The sequence below is a fragment of the Mesoplodon bidens genome, assembly GCF_964165515.1.
Source record: "Mesoplodon bidens genome assembly, chromosome: 2".
NCBI classification, from domain to species: Eukaryota; Metazoa; Chordata; class Mammalia; order Artiodactyla; family Ziphiidae; genus Mesoplodon; species Mesoplodon bidens.
In genome coordinates, this window is record NC_138177.1 from 76,328,137 (window position 1) to 76,349,904 (window position 21,768).

At 37.0% G+C, this 21,768-nt stretch overlaps 1 protein-coding gene across 1 annotated transcript in view; it reads right to left on the minus strand.

The window, feature by feature from the left end:
* The window catches only part of SNX27 (sorting nexin 27), an 83,501-nt gene that overhangs the window by 26,365 nt on the left and 35,368 nt on the right, over positions 1-21,768 (minus strand). The window contains exons 3-6 of the mRNA XM_081219750.1: positions 6,504-6,696; positions 4,823-4,887; positions 3,130-3,234; positions 101-179 (exon numbers count right to left, since the gene is read on the minus strand). Of these exons, the coding sequence (XP_081075876.1) occupies positions 101-179; positions 3,130-3,234; positions 4,823-4,887; positions 6,504-6,696 (442 nt within the window). The remainder of the gene's footprint in view (positions 1-100; positions 180-3,129; positions 3,235-4,822; positions 4,888-6,503; positions 6,697-21,768) is intronic.

The window sequence follows — 21,768 nt, forward strand, 5'->3', positions numbered from 1 at the left end:
GGCAAACAGTTTCAACCTGACAGCTTTTGGGAGCTTCAGTTTCTTAGTATTAGGATAAAATATCCTCAAACAAAACTTAATATTAGTCACTGGCACTTACCAAAGGAATGATTGATCACTTCAAATAAGGCAAAGTAATTCACTGTCGTACTGTCCATGCCAACCTTTGCTGCAATAGCCTAAAGTGTAAACAGGATAGGTTAGTTTCAGGAAAACAAAATCAGACAGTGCTGTGGGAAAAGACAGGTATATGCATGAGGAGCGGGGAGAAGAGAAGGGTTTTGCCATCTTGGTTTCATATAAACTAAATTCATGGTCCACAGCTACTCTTTTTTGTAGGTATGCATACATATGCATGAAATAAAAGAGAAAAATACCTTTATTTGATCCAAACAGCTATGATCTCTAAATATGAGTTTCTCCCCTCCAATTAAAGCTGATAACAGTCTCTCCTTAAATATCAGCTTTGCTCTCTGAAATAGGACTTCATATCATGAGGATCTTTTTGAATAGCACTTACAAAAAATGTGCTACATAATGACAGATTTTAAAAAGAAAATAAATTCTTAAATATCTAGTCTCACACATTCAGCCTACATTTAATATATAGGCTGTTAACATACAAGATCTATATCTTTGGTTCTTGAGCTTAAAACACTGTTTATCAATTTTGCTCATACTTCACAAATTATTCTTGTTTACTTTTCAGATGATCCATGTCTCATGCTGGGGACCTCCATATCCTAAGAATTATCATCATCCTTATCCACATGAAAATAGCAAAATGTTGGGACAACAGAGACATTTTAAACAAGTATCAGTCCTTCTCTCTAGGAACTAAGGTCCCAACATGATAAATAAAAAGAAATTGGAAGACTCCATATGCAAATAAAGGAAAATTGAAATTACATACAAATAACAAGAAAATACAAAGCAAATAACACAAACTAGTAGTACCAAAATTCCTTTTCAAGATTAATCCCAAAATGTATAAATAAGGTGTTAATTAAACAAGAGAAAATTATTGAGTATTAGTGTCTCAGTAAACCAAATATGATTATATCCTTCTTCCCGTATCTACTCACATATCAGACCTAGGTTCATCCCTGATGTGAGGCAGAAACTGGAGACTGTAAGTGTTCTAAGTTACCATTCTATACTGCACTAGATAGAAACTGAAATCTTCTCAAGGTTTGGAAAATGGCTTATAGCTAGAAGTCTCAGTAACAGGGTGAGGAGAGAAGTGAAAGAAAAAATTAGGCCTTGCTAGAGAAGTATTGAAAATGAAACAAAACATCAATGAGCTATATAAAATTAATGTTTTCCTTGCAATCAATCCACCATTTTATAATTTCTGAAATACCTCAGATCCTGTACATATCCTTTGCCATGGTATACAGTAAATATTTGGGGGGGTAAATTTTTTGTTTGCCACAAAGGAGAAATAAGTACTAATATCCAGAAACCCACTAGTCTCCTTGAAAATCTTGATCAAATCAGGATTAAAGACCAATGAAAAGGCCTAAAAGAAACAATTATACCCAGCACTCGGATCATGATCTTTAAATACCATTCCTCACTGAAAGGAAAGACTCCTTGGGGAAGTGACTGATTCAAGATCTAGTGTAGGAAATATACAAAGATGAGCCCAGAGCATCTTGCTGTACCAAAAAGCAAGGATGCTATCATAAACAAATGGGTTGCACCAAAAAAATACAGAAGCAGACATGAAGGAGATTCCACTGACCAAAGACAGAACAATGTGAGCACCAAAAAGAATATATGTTCTTGATTAAATCATATTGAGTATCTAAAAAGCCACATGATACTAAAAAAATAATTATCTCATTGGACATCACTGGAATCAGCTAGGGCATTGATCCTTTATGCCAAAAATTGGCAATAAAAGGGAAGAATTAAATATTTATCCCCCTTTTCCTATAAACTGTATTTCAGGATACTAAATAGCCTTAGTTGATAAGGGAAAGTTCTTTACAGGAGAATTCTAGTTAATAAATGTGAAGAAATGAGAAAATTGGAAAATCAGCATTTTGCAACCCTTAATGAAATCACTGGTTAGGACGGTAATCATCAGTGATACACTTATTGGATAAAAGATCAGTAAAGAACTTAACAATGGAGACATCAGGTTATTACCACGTAAACCTACTGATTAATCACTAAAAGTGGATAACCAGATATTGTGTTCCTCCAGTTGAGAAGCAATATGAAGTATATAGCACCGATTATGAAGCATTCTCATCAAAAAGCTGAACCTGAATCTAATCAAGCCTCTAGAGAAAAATTCCATTTATAGAAAATATAAGTAGACAGAAAGACATACTAAATGACACAAATAGACAAAAGAAGCAAACAAAGAAATTCAGAATGTGGGACATTCCACAGGACACAGACCCAATTTCTGCAATAAAGCAATAACATAAGGGAAAAAAGTTGGGGAAGGGAAGGGAAGAGACTGCTCTATATTAAAACAAACATAATAACCAAATGTTTTTTAAGGACATAAGGACCTTGTTTAGATCCAGATTGTAACAAACCAACTGTTAAAAATCATTTTTAGACAATTGGGAAAACTTGACTATGGATTTATTATTAGTTAATACCATGGAAGTAGTTAATTTTTTAGGTTTGATAATGGCTTTGTGATTATGTAAGAGGAACATCCATATTTTTTAGAGATGTATACTGAAATATACACAGGTCGAAAAACATGGAATTTGCTTTAAAATATTTAAACAAAGGAAAAGGAAAAAAGGATATATAACACAAATGTGGCAAAATCTTGAGGATTATTAAATATGAGTGATGAGTACATGGAGCTTCACTGTACTATTCTATTTTCACATACATTAGAAAGTCTTTTACAATTAAAAAGAGGGGGTGCTAATCACAACCATTATAACCTGGGGATATTTATTGTATCTTTCTTTCAAGGAGGACAAAGTACTTCCATGTTAATAATCAAAACATCAACAGCAGCAGCTAACATTTAATAAATTTATTACATGCCAGATACTCCAAGCTCCTTATATGTATTAACTCATTTAATCTATCTTTCTTAGTTTTAAACCAACCAATGTCAAGCCTACTTGTTCAAGTTTAATTTACCTGATATACTTGGTCTGTAGTACTGTTCTTTTTAACCCTGACTGTAACTGTTGTTCCATCTGGTAATGCTACTCTCAGCTCTACGTCAGACACACCATTGTAGTTCTGGGGAAAAGGCAGAAAAAGAATTAATTAAAAAAAAAAAAGAATTTATGACCCAGTATATCCTCATTCTCCTTGCAACATGCTAGCTAAACAACCTAAACTTGTGGTAGAAAGAAAGTGAGCTCCAATGAAAAGGGGAAAAAAGACATAAGTCAATACATTTCAAGTCATAAAGCTGACTTTAGGCTGCAGCAGAAGTTAACCTTTAAGATGAACAGGGAGGAAAGAAATATGTCGAACCCAACGTGTTCATATCTCAAAACAGAAAACTTGTGTGAATCAGTCTAGGTCAAATACAGATAAGATTTTTGGCTTACTTTCAAACATTCAATACTCACAAATGAGAAAAGAAAACAACCAAAAGCAGTAGTTTCAACAAATATTCTCTGCTTTTAAATGGTTAGGCATGCTAGATTGGATCAAGAGGTATCCTAAGTTCCTTTCTGAGCCCTGAAATAACCATGACACCTTTGAAAGGAAAAATTGATGAACCTCTGGAATCTGAGTTAGTTTGATGTCCAATTTTCTTCTAGCAAAAAGTAAACAATTCTTATCCTCCTTAATTCAAAAGAAGTCCTTCTCTCTTACTGCTTTTGAAAACTAACACATTCCTCTAACAAATTTGTGACCTTCTAATTTTTATTACAGAGAAACAACTATTTAGAAACAAGTTCATCTTCATTTACCACTTTAAAAAAACTACTATTCAGTGCCTAAAACCATCCTAAGCATTACTTTGTTATAAAAGCCCTTGTCTGCAAGAAACTTATAATCTAGTTGGGGAAATAAAACATATACATATAAAATAATTAGTGGATGACACACTATTTAATACAGCAGCATTACATAGTCATTCTTCTATTCAATTAGTATTTATTAAGCACCTACAAAATGCTTGACATTGTGGTAAGGCACTGGGAATATAAAGATGATCAAGATTTAGCTCTTGTTCTGAAGATCTAATGTACAGCGTGGTGATCATAGTTAACAATACTATATTCCATATTTGAAATTTGCTAAGGGGGTAGATCTGAAGTGAAGAAAGGAAGGAAGGAAAGAAGAGAAAAGGGAGGAGGAAATGGTAATGAGGTGATGGATGGTTAATTAACTTGATTATGGTGATCATTTCACAATGTATACAGATATCAAAGCATCAAGTTGTACACCTTAATATACACAATTCATATTTGACAATTATATTCAAAAAGCTGAAAAAAAAAGATTTAGCTCTTACCTACAGGTAGCTCATGATCTAGTAAAGTAAAATTATAAAGTGATCATCTGACTATATGTATAAAAAATTAGAGACTGAGATAGCAACAAGGTGATAATTATGTGTACTGACTGCAGAAGTTCTTGGTGGAGTGAAAAATCAATGTGTATCCCTTGAATATCAGGGAAGGCTTCAAAGAGAAGGTGGACCTAGCACTAGGTCTTGAAGGATAAGCAGGACACAGAACAAAAGGAAGTTGAAAAAACAGTCATTTAGAGAATTTATGGCAATTCAATCCATCATCGATACCTTTAATTTATTTTCCCCCACAAGGAGCCAAGAGGTAAATAGTCACTATAGTGGGTATTCACCTACCTCATCTGATTCTGATAGGAATTCCTGCATGATGTCACTCTCACCAATAACTCGTATTGAGCACACTATAGAAAACAAAGACAGAATCTGGCATGAGGCCCTAAAATTAAGAATATAAAGTCAAGAACATATCAAGGTTTAAGTATAAATCATCATTAGCAGGCAGTGCTGAGGTAGTATGCCATCCCTGACACATGATATTTTACGGCACAACAAACATTTATATAAATATGAACCAGAACAGAGGAATAATAGGATGTACAAAGATGTAGCTTATTAAAAATATTAAACATAGACAAAGGAAGTTACCTGTAAAAGAGAAATAAAAGTTCAGTAAATCTAACTTTGCTGTCTTGTGTTAACTATTAATAAGCTAGACAATAGAGCAAGGGTAAGGTCAATTGGGAATAAACACAAAATTAAAATACAAAGAAAAATATCTATTTGGCCTAGGAGTAGGCCAGTAAGAGAATCATAAGCATTTAAAGCCACTTTGGAAAAAAATGGGTAGGTAATCAAGTATTAAGCTGAGCACATCTTCTCATTTCTCACCTCACTAACTTTAACTTCAAAACAACTACAACTAAAAAAAAGAGAGAGAGAGAGAAAGGGAGAAGGAAGGAAAGGAAAACAGGCAGGTAGGTAGGTAATCATCTAAATCTAAGGGAGTTAATTTCCTAACATTCTCATGAGGATAATAAATTACACTGCTGATTTTACTTCATTTTATTAAAAAAAAATTGTACTCTTTCTCATTTCCCAAAGGCTGTGTTAGGAGGCCATTCCATGTTAGAGAAAAGCTAAAAATAGATGAAGTTTAACTACCTTCTATGGGGGAAATGGTTTTTCTTCAGGGATAAAGCTCTCTACCAAAGTTTTAAAAAAATTCAACTAGGTCAATTAGTTCTTCTACAAGGACACAGAATTATTAAATACCACATAAGACCATTATTCTGTTAAATTAGTATTTTAAAGAAAAGCCTATTGCATGCCTAGCAAATTATGTAACTCTATAATGTAGGAAAACAAGGTCTCTTCTCTGAGCCACAAACTGAACCATCTTATTCAGGAGATCTGTGTCATTTCTCCCTGCCTTTCTAGACAAATGTTTCAGCGTCCACATCCAAAGACTCCTAATGTATTGTTTGGAGGTCCTGAGGTAACAAATAAGTTTTAATATTTCTACCTATAACCTACTTAGAAAAAGGGGACGTTAGCTTACCTACAACTCATCAAACCTATCCATGGACACGTGTAAGAGGAGTAAGGAATTTTCAAGTAGGACATGCCAGTGAACCAAGAATCACTTTCATAGAAATGTCTTAAATACTGCCCATCTAGTTCCCAAATCAATTTAGCATGTTGTTGAGTCTGTATATGTTTGCTGTGTGCAAAAATATAACCCTATAAATAAATAAAGGTCCTTAATGCATCAAAAAAATAATTATGCATTTTTCTGTTGTTGTTAAGTGTTTGGCGAGTCAATAAAATAGGCTATTAACTGCTGTACTGAACATTTCACTCTTGGCTTCAAAGCTCAGATCATTCAACACCTAAGTCAAAAAGCTGATTTACTTTCACTGTTGAGCTTCAGGAAACTTAGCTATGCAGTTTAGGAGCTGCAATATATACCTAGACCCTATGTTTACTCAAGATAGTAGAGTTTAACAGGCTGGCTTACCTTTTTCTAGATATTCTTCCAACCCCCGACGTCGGGCATCTAATTGCTGTTCTGATAAAGAGAATGGCCACTTCCCTGGAAGTCGGGGAAATGTAAAGTTGGCAAACTCTCTCTTCAGGTTCTGGTGTAGGATGGCAAACTCCCGGTACCGCTTAGAACACAACTGCCTCCCTGCCATGTAAACATTGTATACCTGGTGAGGGTGAAGAACAAAAAAAAGCCTACTTACTGCAAATTAAATCACAGAATCACCTACAGTCAGGCTCAGATTGATACCGGTTAGGTATATTCTGATACACACTTAACAGAGAATATATGTTCAAGGTCACGGTAAAACAAGATTTACTTTTAATAAAGATGCCAGAAATTATATGTACAAAAGAGGGCTACTGCCTTCAGGGGGCCCATGATCTTATTTTTGCTATTACAATTACCTCCAACACACTGTTTTAAATATCTTCAGAGGCAATTATCAGCTTTTAAGGGTAGATTTTATTTTCAGAAAGTTAAAAATCATTCAAAGCCAATGTGGTAAGTAAAGTGAATGAACAAGCAAGCAAATTTGGAGAGATATAAAAAGTTAGAATTGATTATAAAGCAGTGTGACTGATATGTGTGTGAACCACACTTCCAAAGAAAATATCTAAAAATGATGTAAGTAATAGTGACATTTTTGTTATCAAATAGATCATTTTTGCAAAAGCTCCTTTCTTGAAGTCAGATATCCCTAGTTTTGTTCTCCCTTCCATCATTAAAACAGGGTTAACAAAAAGTTGAAGAATAAATGTACCCTAAGGACCTCCTCATATAAACAGTTAATAATCCTCATAAAGAAATAGGTAGAGGGACTTCCCTGGTGGTCCAGTGGGTAAGACTCCGAGCTCCCAATGCAGGGGCCCTGGATTCAATCCCTGGTCAGGGAACTAGATCCTGCATGCATGCCACAACTAAGAGTTCGCATGCCATGACTAAGAGTCCGCATGCCACAACTAAGGAGTCCGCATACCACAACTAAGAAGCCCACATGCCACAACTATGAGCCCGCATGCCACAACTTACAGATCCCGCATGCCACAACTTAAAGACCCTGCATGCCACAACTTAAAGACCCTGCATGCCACAAGAAAGGTCCCATGTGCCACAACTAAGACCCAGCACAGCCTAAATAAATAAATTAATATTTAAAAAATAAAAAAGAAATAGGTAGAGATTTCTGTCTACTGTTCACAGATGCATGCCAAGCTTCTAGAACAGGGCCTGGCACACAGTAGGCACTCAGTAAATATTTGATGAAGAAATGAATACACGTATGTGTAATTCTTAAATATGTGTCCTCATAAAGGAAAGTGGTGGGATGCATAATCCAAAAACATCAAATAATCTAAGTTACTTTGTATTCTCAGAACATATCAAATTATGCAGAGATGGGAAAATTAGCCCCAAATCACATTTACTGGCTTAGCAAAAACCATTCAAAAATTTAAATGTGCACAAAATAGGTCATCTACTCATGTAATCAAGACTTAGTCACTGAGCATAGAGAACAGACTGGTGGTTGCCAAGAGGGAGGGGTTGGGGGAGGGATAGAGTGGGAGGTGGGGGTTAGCAGTTGTAAGCTTTTATACACAGAATAGATAAACAACAAGGTCCTACTGTACAGCACAGAGAACTATATTCAATATCCTATGATAAACCATAATGGAAAAGAATACCAAAAAAAGTATAGTTATGTATAACTGAATCACTTTGCTGTACAGCAGTAATTAGCACAATACTGTAAATCAACGATACTTCAATTTAATAAATAAATCAATAAAGACTTAGTCACTGAGAATGTATATACCAGAGCCCTTCCTTCAATCTCAGGAAGAATCTTTTCCATGCTTCTGTGATTTAGGAAGTATAAATTAAATGCAACAATAATTTAAAAACTCCTCTCTCACAACTCTCCTCCTATGATCCCTCCCCTACTTAAAAGCAAAGCCTCTAACCACTATCAAATAGTGTCCAGGGATGAGTATGATCCTGATCAATGAGCTTTCTTTTTATAATTATCACTCAAATTTATAACTGATTGTAATGAATCACACATATTACCAAGTATTCCTTCTTAAGTAGAAAAGCATTAAAAGGAAAACAGTCTTCCCCTCAGACAAGACCACACATTCTCTTAAGGGCAGGCAGTCTCAAGAAAGTCTTATTCCGTCAACCTGGTCTTATAAACTTACTTCTCAAACTAAACTTCCCAAATTTCTCAAGAACATCATCATTCCTTTGCTTAAAAAGCAAGTCCAGGGCTTCCCTGGTGGCGCAGTGGTTGAGAGTCCGCCTGCCGATGCAGGGGACACGGGTTCGTGCCCCGGTCCGGGAAAGATCCCACGTGCCACGGAGCGGCTGGGCCTGTGAGCTATGGCCGCTGAGCCTGCGCGTCCAGAGCCTGTGCTCCGCAACGGGAGAGGCCACAGCAGTGAGAGGCCCGCATACCACAAAAAAAAAAAAAAAAAAAAAAGCAAGTCCATATTGGGGGGGGGGTGGCGCTGTGACGGGGCGGCGGAGAGGCATGGACGTGTATACACTGCCGGGCGTGGGGTGGATGGATGGTGGGGGGTGGCCGCGTGGCGCGGGGGGGATCGGCTCGGTGCTTTGTGGCCGCCTGGAGGGGTGGGATGGGGAGGGTGGGAGGGAGGGAGACGCAGGAGGGAGGGGATGTGGGAACAGATGTATATGTATGACTGATTCACTTTGTTGTAAAGCAGAGACTAATAAAAAAAAAAAAAAAAAAAAGCAAGTCCACAACGCTACTGGTGTTCAAAATCAGTCTGAGTTCCTCACACAAGGAAGGAAGGAAGGGAGGTAAAGCTAGCTCAGTGGCATTGGTGAATTAGGTATTCCCCAATGTCTTTTTCCAGGCAAGAGTAGACTAGGTCTTTGATAACACACAGAAAGACTATGACTGGATTTCCTCAATGATGATGACTTGAGTGATCACAAGTCTAGAAAAACATTTCCTAGGGTAGAAAGAACCCTACAACTTGAGAGGCCTTTGTGACAATTTCAATCCTAAAATTTCAGTTTCTTATAAGGTGAGAAGAGTAACATCAAATAGCCTCTCACCACCCACCTCTTCCCACTTAAATGTGAAGTCAAAGGGAACAGAACTATAAATAGGATGCCTGACAGTTCAGTAATACTTTAATGCAGGTAGGAATGGCTTCCACAAGAGCCAAACCATTGTTGTTTTTTTTTCAAATAGACCTTTATTGGAGGATAATTGCTTCACAATACTGTGTTAGTTTCTGTTGTATAACCAAGTGAATCAGCCATATGCATACATATATCCCCATATCCCCTTCTTCTTGAGCCTCCCTCCCATCCTCCCTATCCCACATTTCTAGGTCATCTCAAAGCACCAATCTGATCTCCCTGTGCTATGCTGCTGCTTCCCATAACTATTTTACATTCGGTAGTGTATATATGTCGATGCTAATCTCACTTCGCCCCAGCTTCCCCCTCCACCCTGTGCCCTCAGGTCCATTCTCTATGTCTACATCTTTATTCCTGCCCTGCAACTAGGTTCATCAGTACCATTCTTTTTTTTTTAATTCCATATATATATGTGTTAGCATATGGTATTTGTTTTTCTCTTTCTGACTTACTTCACTCTGTATGAGACTCTAGGTCCATCCACCTCACTAAAAATAACTCAATTTCATTTCTTTTTATGGCTGAGTAATATTCCATTGTATATATGTGACACATCTTCTTTAACCATTCATCTGTCGATGGACATTTAGGTTGCTTCCATGTCCTGGCTATTGTGTAAACAGTGCTGCAATGAACATTGTGGTACATGTCTCTTTTTGATTTACGGTTTCCTCAGGCTAAAACACTGATGAAAGAAATCAAAGATGACATAAACAGATGGAGAAATATACCATGTTCTTGGATTGGAAGAATCAATATTGTGAAAATGACTGTACTACCGAAAGCTACCTACAGATTCAATGCAATCCCTATCAAACTACCAATGGCATTCTTCACAAAATTAGAACAAAAAATTTTACAATTTGTATGGAAACACAAACTGTTTTTAAGTTAACTGTGCTTATTAGCAAATGAGAAACATACAAAAAGAGATCACGACAGAGACTGCTTTGTTCTTCACTTGCCCTTAAAATTCACCAAGATCCATTAGCGTCCATTTCCCTGGTTTGGACACACTCATTTGCAAAGAAAATGACTGACTCCCTACTGAATCAACTCATGAATGTCCATGATCCATGAGAAACGACCATGGTCTCATTACAAATGAAAACATCCATCAAAAAATATATTCTCTGGACTTGAAGGAAGAGTATCAAATAGGAACTAAAGATATACACAGGCGGACAGTGCTTCTAGGATTTTTCCACCTTAATGTAAACCCTCAGACTGGCTGGCTTATACATGGAATTAGATGATGTTTGTCAAGCTTGCAATAGCACGCTGAATTTAATGATCACTGGTCACTGTCTTCTCCAACTGACCATATCCTACAAAACTTCAGAAGTTAGAATATTCATACAGATGGGCAAGAGGCACATGAAAAGATGCTCAACATCACTAATTATTAGAGAAATACAAATCAAAACTACAATGAGGTATCACCTCATGCAGCTCAGAATGGCTATCATCAAAAAATCTAGAAACAATAAATACTGGAAAGGGTGTGGTGAAAAGGGAACCCTCCTGCACTGTTGGTGGGAAGGTAAATTGATACAACCACTATGGAAAACAGTATGGAAGTCCTTAAAAAACTAAAAATAGAACTACCATATGACCCAGCAATCCCACTACTGGACATATACCCAGAGAAAACCATAATTCAAAAAGAGACATGTACCACAATGTTCATTGCAGCACTATTTACAACAGCCAGGACATGGAAGCAACTTAAATGTCCATCAACAGATGAATGGATAAAGAAGATGCAGCGCATATATACAATGGAATATTACTTAGCCATAAAAAGAAACGAAATTGAGTTATTTGTAGTGAGGTGGATGGACCCAGAGTCTGTCATACATAGTGAAGTCGGAAAGAGAAAAACAAATACCGTATTCTAACACATATATATGGAATCTAAAAAAAAAAATAGTACTGATGAACCTAGTTGCAGGGCAGGAATAAAGATGTAGACATACAGAATGGACTTGAGGACACAGGGTGGGAGGGGGAAGCTGGGGTGCAGTGAGATTAGCATTAACATATATACACTACCGAATGTAAAACAGTTATGGGAAGCAGCAGCATAGCACAGGGAGATCAGCTCGGTGATTTGCCATGACCTAGAGGGGTGGGATAGGGAGGATGGGAGGGAGGCTCAAGAGGGAGCAGATATGGGGACATATGTATGTATATGGCTGATTCACTTTGGTGTACAACAGAAACTAACACAGTATTGTGAAGCAATTATACTCCAAAAATGATCTATTAAAAAAAAAAGTTAGAGTGTTCAGATTGCAAAGCCAGCTTCCAAGGGTAACAAGTTACAGCCTTCTTGAGATACTCTTTGCTGAGTTAGACCCCAATAAGGGAAAAGGAATGAATTATGAGTGGGCAAAGTGTACAACTTATCTGATCAGTGATCTAATTTTGTCCCTGTGGATTCTGCAAGTCAAAGTTTCAAACTTCAGCTTTGAAATAATTTCCAAATTTCTCAATATGTAAATGTTGAAGATCCATGCCATGCCATTTCTCTCTTTATCCTCATGAATGAATTCTATGGAATGAATGCCAGAAGACAGTAACTGATAAATTCTCACAATAGCACAAACCACTGAAGGGAAAGCAATTCTAGTAATATCTGGGCTCTGTATTCAATAGCAAAAACCAAAATTCCAGATATCAGAGATATTTATTTTGTTGCTTCCTTAATCCCCACCTACAGATTTCTTAAGGCTTTTAAATGGTAACATCTCATTCTATGTAGGATCTGAATATTAAAATGTTCTCACTTTCTCAAACCTCTAGTAACCAACAGGAATTGTGCTACTGAACACACAGAAGAGACTCTCCTTATACAATGCAAAAGTGATTAGAAAAAAAAAATGATGACAATTTGGCCATGACAACATCACCCAAGTTCTGCTTCCAAATGTCAAATAGACCCTGATCTAGTCCATGCTACTGATCTGAATGAATCTTCAATGTACATTATGATCAACAAATTGTTTCCAATGCTACCTTGCCATTTAATCTTGTTTTTAGCTGAAAATTCATCTTCAAAAGGACACATTATTTGCTATTCATAAGCTGCTTATAATAGCAAAAGGAGATACAGCACTCTTAGCTGATTTCTGGGTGAAAGGTGTGAGATCCTTAACTAAGGGATTCTTCCCGAATACTGAAGTATTTAGGCTTCTTCTTGGAAAGAAAAAAAGCAAAAGGAAACAACATGATCCTAAAGAACTTAGGTTTAGTGTGTGTGTGTGTGTGTGTGTGTGTGTGTGTATGTGTTTTCCCTAATGTGGGTCATAAATGGTATCTATTTTCTTTATTTGGACCTCAGGTGTACAGAACTGGATTAATCACAACACAGTCTCATTTTGGCAAACTCTTTGTTTGGATATTTAATTTGGTTATTTTTATTTTACTTTTATTTTTTTGGCCATGCCACACATCACGTGGGATCTTAGTTCCCCAACCAGGGATTGAACCTGTGCCACCTGCAGTGGAAGCGCGGAGTCTTAACCACTGGACCACCACGCAAGTCCCAATTTAGTTATTTTTAACATTGTGAAAAGCAAACTAAAAGCTAAGACCTTGACAAAAACTTATTTCTAACCATATAGTCTCTGCCTCCTTCACCCTATCTCCCTGTTTCTCTAACTCCCAAAATTATTATGCTCAACCATGTTTCATTATTCCCTTGTTTTTCTTTTTAGTTTTTTTCCTGCATTTATATGTAATCCTTATATTTTTATTTTTTATTTTAATTTTTGAAGGGTATTTTAGTTTTATGAAAAGTCTATCATGCAGAATGAGACCTTTTGGGACTTCTTTTTTCACTTAGTCTCATCCACAACGTTATATATCTTTGTTGTTTATTCTGTTGTATACAACACTTCGTTGTTTCACTTTTCAAAAATCTGTTCTGTTGATGGGTATTCAGGTTGTTTCTGGGTTTTACTACTTCTTAGTTTTGGCTATTATGAACAATGCTGCTATGAACATTTGTGCATATGTCCCCTGTAGTACATATGTAAGAGGTTCTCCTGGGTATACCCTACAAGATGAACTGCGAGTTATAAGGTATGTGAATATTCAACCTAAGGAGATAATGCCAAACTGTAAGCTAAAGCAGTTACATCAATTTAAACTCCTTTCAGTAATAATATAAAAAGATCCTCTTAATTTTTGCCAGTGGAATGGGTATGAAAAGATTTCTCACTATGGTCCTAATTTACATTTCCATGATTACTAATGATGCTGATCATCACCTCTCCATATATTTACTGGCCAGCTGCCCAGGGATGCAGCCCCACCTACCAGTGGGTCAACATCAACTCTGGGAAAACCTGGGCCCCACAGCCAGCCAAGTCAGGAACTGGCCCCACTCACCAGCAGGCTGACACCAGCCCCAGAACCTTCCCAGGACATGGCCCCACCCACCAGTCACTGGCAGCTTCTGCACTAGGCAAGGCCTGGCAACCAACTTGATCAGGGGCCATCCATGCTTACCAATGCACCCACAGTAGTCAGCCTGACACAACAGAAGAGCCCATTCAGCCCACATAGGTGGCACCCCTAAAGCGTATAGGTCTGGTGACCAGAGGGGAGTATGCTGCTGACACATAGGCATTTCCTACATAAGGCCACTTCTCCATGATCAGGAAACATACCAACCTACCAAATACACAGAAATAAGGACACAGAATTAGGCAAAATGAGGCGATAGAGGAATATGTTCCAAACAAAGAAACAAGACAAAACCCCAGAAGAAAAACTAAGTGAAATGGAGATAAGCAATTTGTGCAATAGAGTTCAAGGTAATGATCATAAAAATGTTCAAAGAACTTTGGAGAAGACTGGATGAACACAGTAAGAAGTCAGAAGTTTCTAACAAAGAATTAGAAAATATAAAGAACCAAACAGAGATGAAAAATACAATAACTAAAATTAAAAATACACTAGAAGGATTCAATAGGAGATTAGATGATACAGAGGAATGGATCAGAAAACTGGAAGACACAGTGGAGGAAATCACTCAAGCGGAACAGAAAAAAAGGACAAATAATTTTAAAAAATGAGGACACTTTAAGACACTTCTAGGACAACATCAAGCTTATAACATTCACATAACAGGGGTCACAGAAGGAGAAGAGAGAGAAAAAGGTGCAGAGAACGTATTTGAAGACATAATAGCTAAAAACTTCTCTAACTTGGGAAAGAAAGCAGACATCCAGATCCAGGAAGCACAGAGTCCCAAACAAGATCAACCCAAAGAGGACCACACCAAGACACATTGTAATTAAAATAGCAAAAATTAAAGATAAAGAGAGAATATTAAAAGCAGCAAGGGAAAAGCAACTAGTTATGCACAAGAGAACTCCCATAAGGCTATCAGTTGACTTTTCAGCAGAAACTCTGCAGTCCAGAAGGGAGTGGCACAATATATTTACAGTGATGAGAAGAAAAAACCTACAACCAAGAATACTCTACCTGGTAAATTATTCAATAATTTGAATAATTATTCAAATCATTCAGATTTGAAGGAGAAATCGAAAGTTTTACAGACAGGAAAAAGCTGAAAGAGTTTAGCACCATGAAACCAACTTTACAAGAAATGTTAAAGGGATGTCTCTATGCAGAAAAGACCACAACTAGAAAGAAGAAATTATGAAAGGAAAAATCTCATTGGTAAAGTCAAACATACAGTGAAGGTAGTTGATCAGCCACTTATAAAGCTAGTAGGAAGATTAAAAGACAAAAGTATCAAAATCATCAATATCACAATAAGCAGTTAATGGATATACACACCAAAAATGGATGTACAATATGATGTTAAAAACAGTAAATGTGGGGCTTCCCTGGTGGCACGGTGGTTGAGAGTCCGCCTGCCGATGCAGGGGACATGGGTTCGTGCCCCAGTCCAGGAAGATCCCACATGCCGCGGAGCGGCTGGGCCTGTGAGCCATGGCCGCTGAGCCTGCGCGTCTGGAGCCTATGCTCCGCAACGAGAGGGGTCACAACAGTGAGAGGCCCGCATACCACAAAAAAAAAAAAAAAAAAAAAAGACATAGAGTTGCTGAATGGATACAAAAACAAGAACCATATGTATGCTGCCTAAAAGAGACTTACTTCAGATCTAAAGACACACACAGGCAGAGAGTGAGGGAATAGAAAAAGGTACTCCATGCAAATGAAAATGTAAAGAAAGCCAGGATAGCAATACTTATATCAGACCAAATAGACTATAAAACAAGGTCTGTAATAAGAGATAAAGAAGGACATTACATAACAATCAATGAATCAATCCAAGAAGAAGATATAACAACTGTAAATATATATGCACCCAACATACAAGCACTGAATACATAAAGCAAATATTAATAGACACAAAGGGGGAGAAACTGACAGTAACACAATGACAGTAGGGGACTTTAACACCCCACCTACATCAATGGACAGATGATCCAAACAGAAGGTCAATAATGGAACACTAGCCTTAAATGACACATTAGATTAGATAAGACTTAATAGATATATATAGAACATTCCATCCGAAAGCAGCAAATTGCTCATTCTTTTCAAGTGCACATGGAACATTCTCCAGAATAGATAACATGCTAGGTCACAAAACAAGTCTCAGTACATTTAAAATTGAAACCATATGAAGCATCTTTTCTGACCACAATGCTATGAGACTAGAAATGAACTACAAGAAAAAACTGCAAAAAACACAAACACATGGAGGCTAAACAATGTGCTTCTCAACAACCAACAGGTCACTGAAGAAATCAAAGAAATTTTAAAATACCTGGAGATAAATGAAAATGAAAACACAACGATCCAAAATCTATGTGACGCAGGAAAAGCAGTTCTAAGAGGGAAGTTTATAGCGATACAAGCTTACCACAGGAAAAAAGAAATATCTCAAATAAACAAGCTAATTTTACACCTAAAGTAGCTAGAAAAAGAACAAACAAAACCCAAAGTTAGTAGAAGGAAAGAAATCATACAGATCAGAGCAGAAATAAATGAGATAGAGACTAAATGACAAAAACAAACCAATAGAAAAGACTGATGAAACTAAGAGCTGGTTCCTTGGTGTGACATTTTTAAAGTACTGAAAGAAAAAACCATCATCCCAGAATTTTATGCCCTATAAAAATATCTTTCAAACATAAGGGTGGACCAGAGGGCAGAGAGTAGAAGCAAGAAGAACTACAATCCTGGACCCTGGGGAACAAAAACCACATTCACAGAAAGATAGACAAGATGAAAAGCCAGAGGGCTATGTATCAGATGAAGGAACAAGATAAAACCCCAGAAAAACAACTAAATGAAGTGGAGATAGGCAACCTTCCAGAAAAAGAATTCAGAATAATGATAGTGAAAATGATCCAGGACCTCGGAAAAAGAATGGAGGCAAAGATCGAGAAGATGCAAGAAATGTTTAACAAAGACCTAGAAGAAGTAAAGAACAAACAAACAGAGATGAACAATACAATAACTGAAATGAAAACTACACTAGAAGGAATCAATAGCAGAATAACTGAGGCAGAAGAATGGATAAGTGACCTGGAAGACAGAATGGTGGAATTCACTGCTGCAGAACAGAATAAAGAAAAAAGAATGAAAAGCAATGAAGACAGCCTAAGAGACCTCTGGGACAACATTAAACTCAACAACATTTGCATTATAGGGGTCCCAGAAGGACAAGGGAGAGAGAAAGGAACAGAGAAAATATTTGAAGAGATTATATTCGAAAACTTCCCTAACATGGGAAAGGAAATAGCCACCCAAGTTCAGGAAGCGCAGAGTCCCATACAGGATAAACCCAAGGAGAAACACGCCGAGACACATAGTAATCAAACTGGCAAAAATTAAAGACAAAGAAAAATTATTGAAAGCAGCAAGGGAAAAATGACAAATAACATACAAGGGAACCCCCATAACGTTAACAGCTGATTTCTCAGCAGAAACTCTACAAGCCAGAAGGGAGTGGCATGATATACTTAAAGTGATGAAAAGGCAGAACCTACAACCAAGATTACTCTACCCAGCAAGGATCTCATTCAGATTCACTGGAGAAATCAAAAGCTTTACAGAGAAGCAAGAGCTAAGAGAATTCAGCACCACCAAACTAGCTCTACAACAAATGCTAAAGGAACTTCTCTAAGTGGGAAACATGAGAAGAAAAGGACCTACAAAAACAAGCCCAAAACAATTAAGACAATGGTCACAGGAATATACATATCGATAATTACCTTAAACGTGAATGGATTAAATGCTCCACCCAAAAGACACAGGCTTGTTGAATGGATACAAAAACAAGACCCATATATATGCTGTCTACAAGAGACCCACTTCAGACCTAGGGACACATACAGAGTGAAAGTGACAGGATGGAAAAAGATATTCCATGCAAATGGAAATCAAAAGAAAGCTGGAGTAACAATACTCATATCAGATAAAATAGACTTTAAAATAAAGAATGTTACAAGAGACAAGGAAGGACACTACATAATGATCAAGGGATCAATCCAAGAAGAAGATATAACAATTATAAATATATATGCACCCAACACAGGAGCACTTCAATACATAAGGCAACTGCTAACAGCTCTAAAAGAGGAAATCGACAGTAACACAATAATAGTGGGGGACTTTAACACCTCACTTACACGAATGGACAGATCATCCAAAATGAAAATAAATAAGGAAACAGAAGCTTTAAATGACACAATAGACCAGATAGATTTAATTGATATTTATAGGATATTCCATCCAAAAACAGCAGATTACACTTTCTTCTCAAGTGCGCACGGAACATTCTCCAGGATAGATCACATCTTGGGTCACAAATCAAGCCTCAGTAAATTTAAGAAAACTAAAATTATATCAAGCATCTTTTCTGACCACAATGTTATGAGATTAGAAATGAATTACAGGCGAAAAAAAGTAAAAAAAACACAAACACATGGAGGCTAAACAATACGTACTAAATAACCAAGAGATCACTGAAGAAATCAAAGAGGAAATCAAAAACTACCTACAGACAAATGACAATGAAAACAAGATGATCCAAAACCTATAGGATGCAGCAAAAGCAGTTCTAAGAGGGAAGTTTATAGCTATACAAGCCTACAACAAGAAACAGGAAAAATCTCAGAAAAACAATCTAACCTTACACTTAAAGGAACTAGAGAAAGAAGAACAAACAAAACCGAAAGTTAGCAGAAGGAAAGAAATCATAAAGATCAAAGCAGAAATAAATGAAATAGAAACAAAGAAAACAATAGCAAAATTCAATAAAACTAAAAGCTGGTTCTTTGAGAAGATAAACAAAATTGATAAACAATTAGCCAGACACATCAAGAAAAAGAGGGAGAGGACTCAAATCAATAAAATTAGAAATGAAAAAGGAGAAGTTACAGTAGACAGCACAGAAATACAGAGCATCCTAAGAGACTACTACAAGCAATGCTATGCCAATAAAATGGACAACCGGGAAGAAATGGACAAATTCTTAGAAAGGTATAACCTTCCAAGACTGAACCAGGAAGAAATAGAAAATATGAACAGACCAATCACAAGTAATGAAATTGAAACTGTGATTAAAAATCTTCCAACAAACAAAAGTCCAGGACGAGATGGCTTTCCAGGTGAATTCTATCAAACACTTAGAGAAGAGCTAATACCCATCCTTCTCAAACTCTTCCAAAAAACTGCAGAGGAAGGAACACTCCCAAACTCATTCTATGAGGCCACCATCACCCTGATACCAAAACCAGACAAAGATACTACAAAAAAAGAAAATTACAGACCAATATCACTGATGCAAAAATCCTCAACAAAATACTAGCAAAGAGAATCCAATAACACATTAAAAGGATCATACACCATGATCAAGTGGGATTTATCCCAGGGATGCAAGGATTCTTCAATATACGCAAATCAATCAATGTGATACAGCATATTAACAAAGTGAAAAATAAAAACCATATGATCATCTCAATAGATGCAGAAAAAGCTTTTGACAAAATTCAACACCCGTTTATGATAAAAACTCTCCAGAAAGTGGGCACAGAGGGAACCTACCTCAACATAATAAAGGCCATATATGACAAACCCACAGCAAACATCACTGTCAATGGTGAAAAACTGAAAGCATTTCCACTAAGATCGGGAACAAGACAAGGATGCCCACTCTCACCACTATTATTCAACATAGTTTTGGAAGTCCTAGCCACAGCAATCAGAGAAGAAAAAGAAATAAAAGGAATACAAATTGGAAAAGAAGAAGTAAAACTGTCACTGTTTGCAGATGACATGATACTGTACATAGAGAATCCTAAAGATGCCACCAGAAAACTACTAGAGCTAATCAATGAATTTGGTAAAGTAGCAGGATACAAAATTAATGCACAGAAATCTCTTGCATTCCTACACACTAATGACAAAAAATCCGAAAGAGAAATTAAGGAAACACTCCCATTTACCATTGCAACATAAAGAATAAAATACCTAGGAATAAGCCTACCTAGGGAGACAAAAGACCTGTATGCAGAGAACTATAAGACAGTGATGAAAGAAATTAAAGGTGATACCAACAGATGAAGAGATATACCATGTTCTTGGATTGGAAGAATCAATATTGAGAAGATGACTACACTACCCAAAGCAATCTACAGATTCAATGCAATCCCTATCAAATTACCAATGGCATTTTTTACAGAACTAGAACAAAAAGTCTTAAAATTTGTATGGAGACAAAAAAGACCCCAAATAGCCAAAGTAGTCTTGAGGGAAAAAAATGGAGCTGGAGGAATCAGACTCCCTGACTTCAGACTATATTACAAAGCTACAGTAATCAAGACAATATGGTACTGGCACAAAAACAGAAACACAGATCAATGGAACAAGACAGAAAGCCTAGAGATAAACCCACGCACCTATGGTCAACTAATCTATGACAAAGGAGGCAAGGATATACAATGGAGAAAAGACAGTCTCTTCAATAAGTGGTGCTGGGAAAACTGGACAAGTACATGTAAAAGAATGAAATTAGAACACTCCCTAACACCATACATGAAAATAAACTCAAAATGGATTAGAGACCTAAACATAAGACCGGACGCTATAGAACTCTTAGAGGAAAACATAGGAAGAACACTCTTTGACATAAATCACAGCAAGATCTTTTTTGATTCACCTCCTCGAGTAATGGAAATAAAAAAAAAATAAACAAATGGGACCTAATGAAATTTCAAAGTTTTTGCACATCAGAGGAAACCATAGGGCTTCCCTGGTGGCGTAGTGGTTGAGAATCTGCCTGCCAATGCAGGGGACACGGGTTCAAGCCATGGTCTGAGAAGATCCCACATGCCGCGGAGCAACTAGACCCGTGAGCCACAATTACTGAGCCTGCGCGTCTGGAGCCTGTGCTCTGCAACAAGAGGCCACGACAGTGAGAGGCCGATGCACCACGATGAAGAGTGGCCCCCACTTGCCGCAACTAGAGAAAGCCCTCGCACAGAAACTAGGACCCAACACAGCCATAAATAAATAAATAAATAAAATGGAAAAAAAAAGGAAACCATAAACAAGACGAAAAGACAACCCTCAGAATGGGAGAAAATATTTGCAAACGAATCAACTGACAAAGGATTAATCTCCAAAATATATAAATAGCTCATGCAGCTCAATATTAAAAAAACAAACAACCCAATCCAAAAACGGGCAGAAGACCTAAATAGACATTTCTCCAAAGAAGACATACAGATGGTCAAGAAGCACATGAAAAGCTGCTCAACATTACTAATTATTATAGAAATGCAAATCAAAACTACAATGAGGTATCACCTCACACCAGTTAGAATGGGCATCATCAGAAAATCTACAAACAACAAATGCTGGAGAGGGTGTGGAGAAAAGGGAACCCTCTTGCACTGTTGGTGGGAATGTAAATTGATACAGCCACTATGGAGAACAGTATGGAGGTTCCTTAAAAAACTAAAAATAGAATTACCACATGACCCAGGAATCCCACTACTGG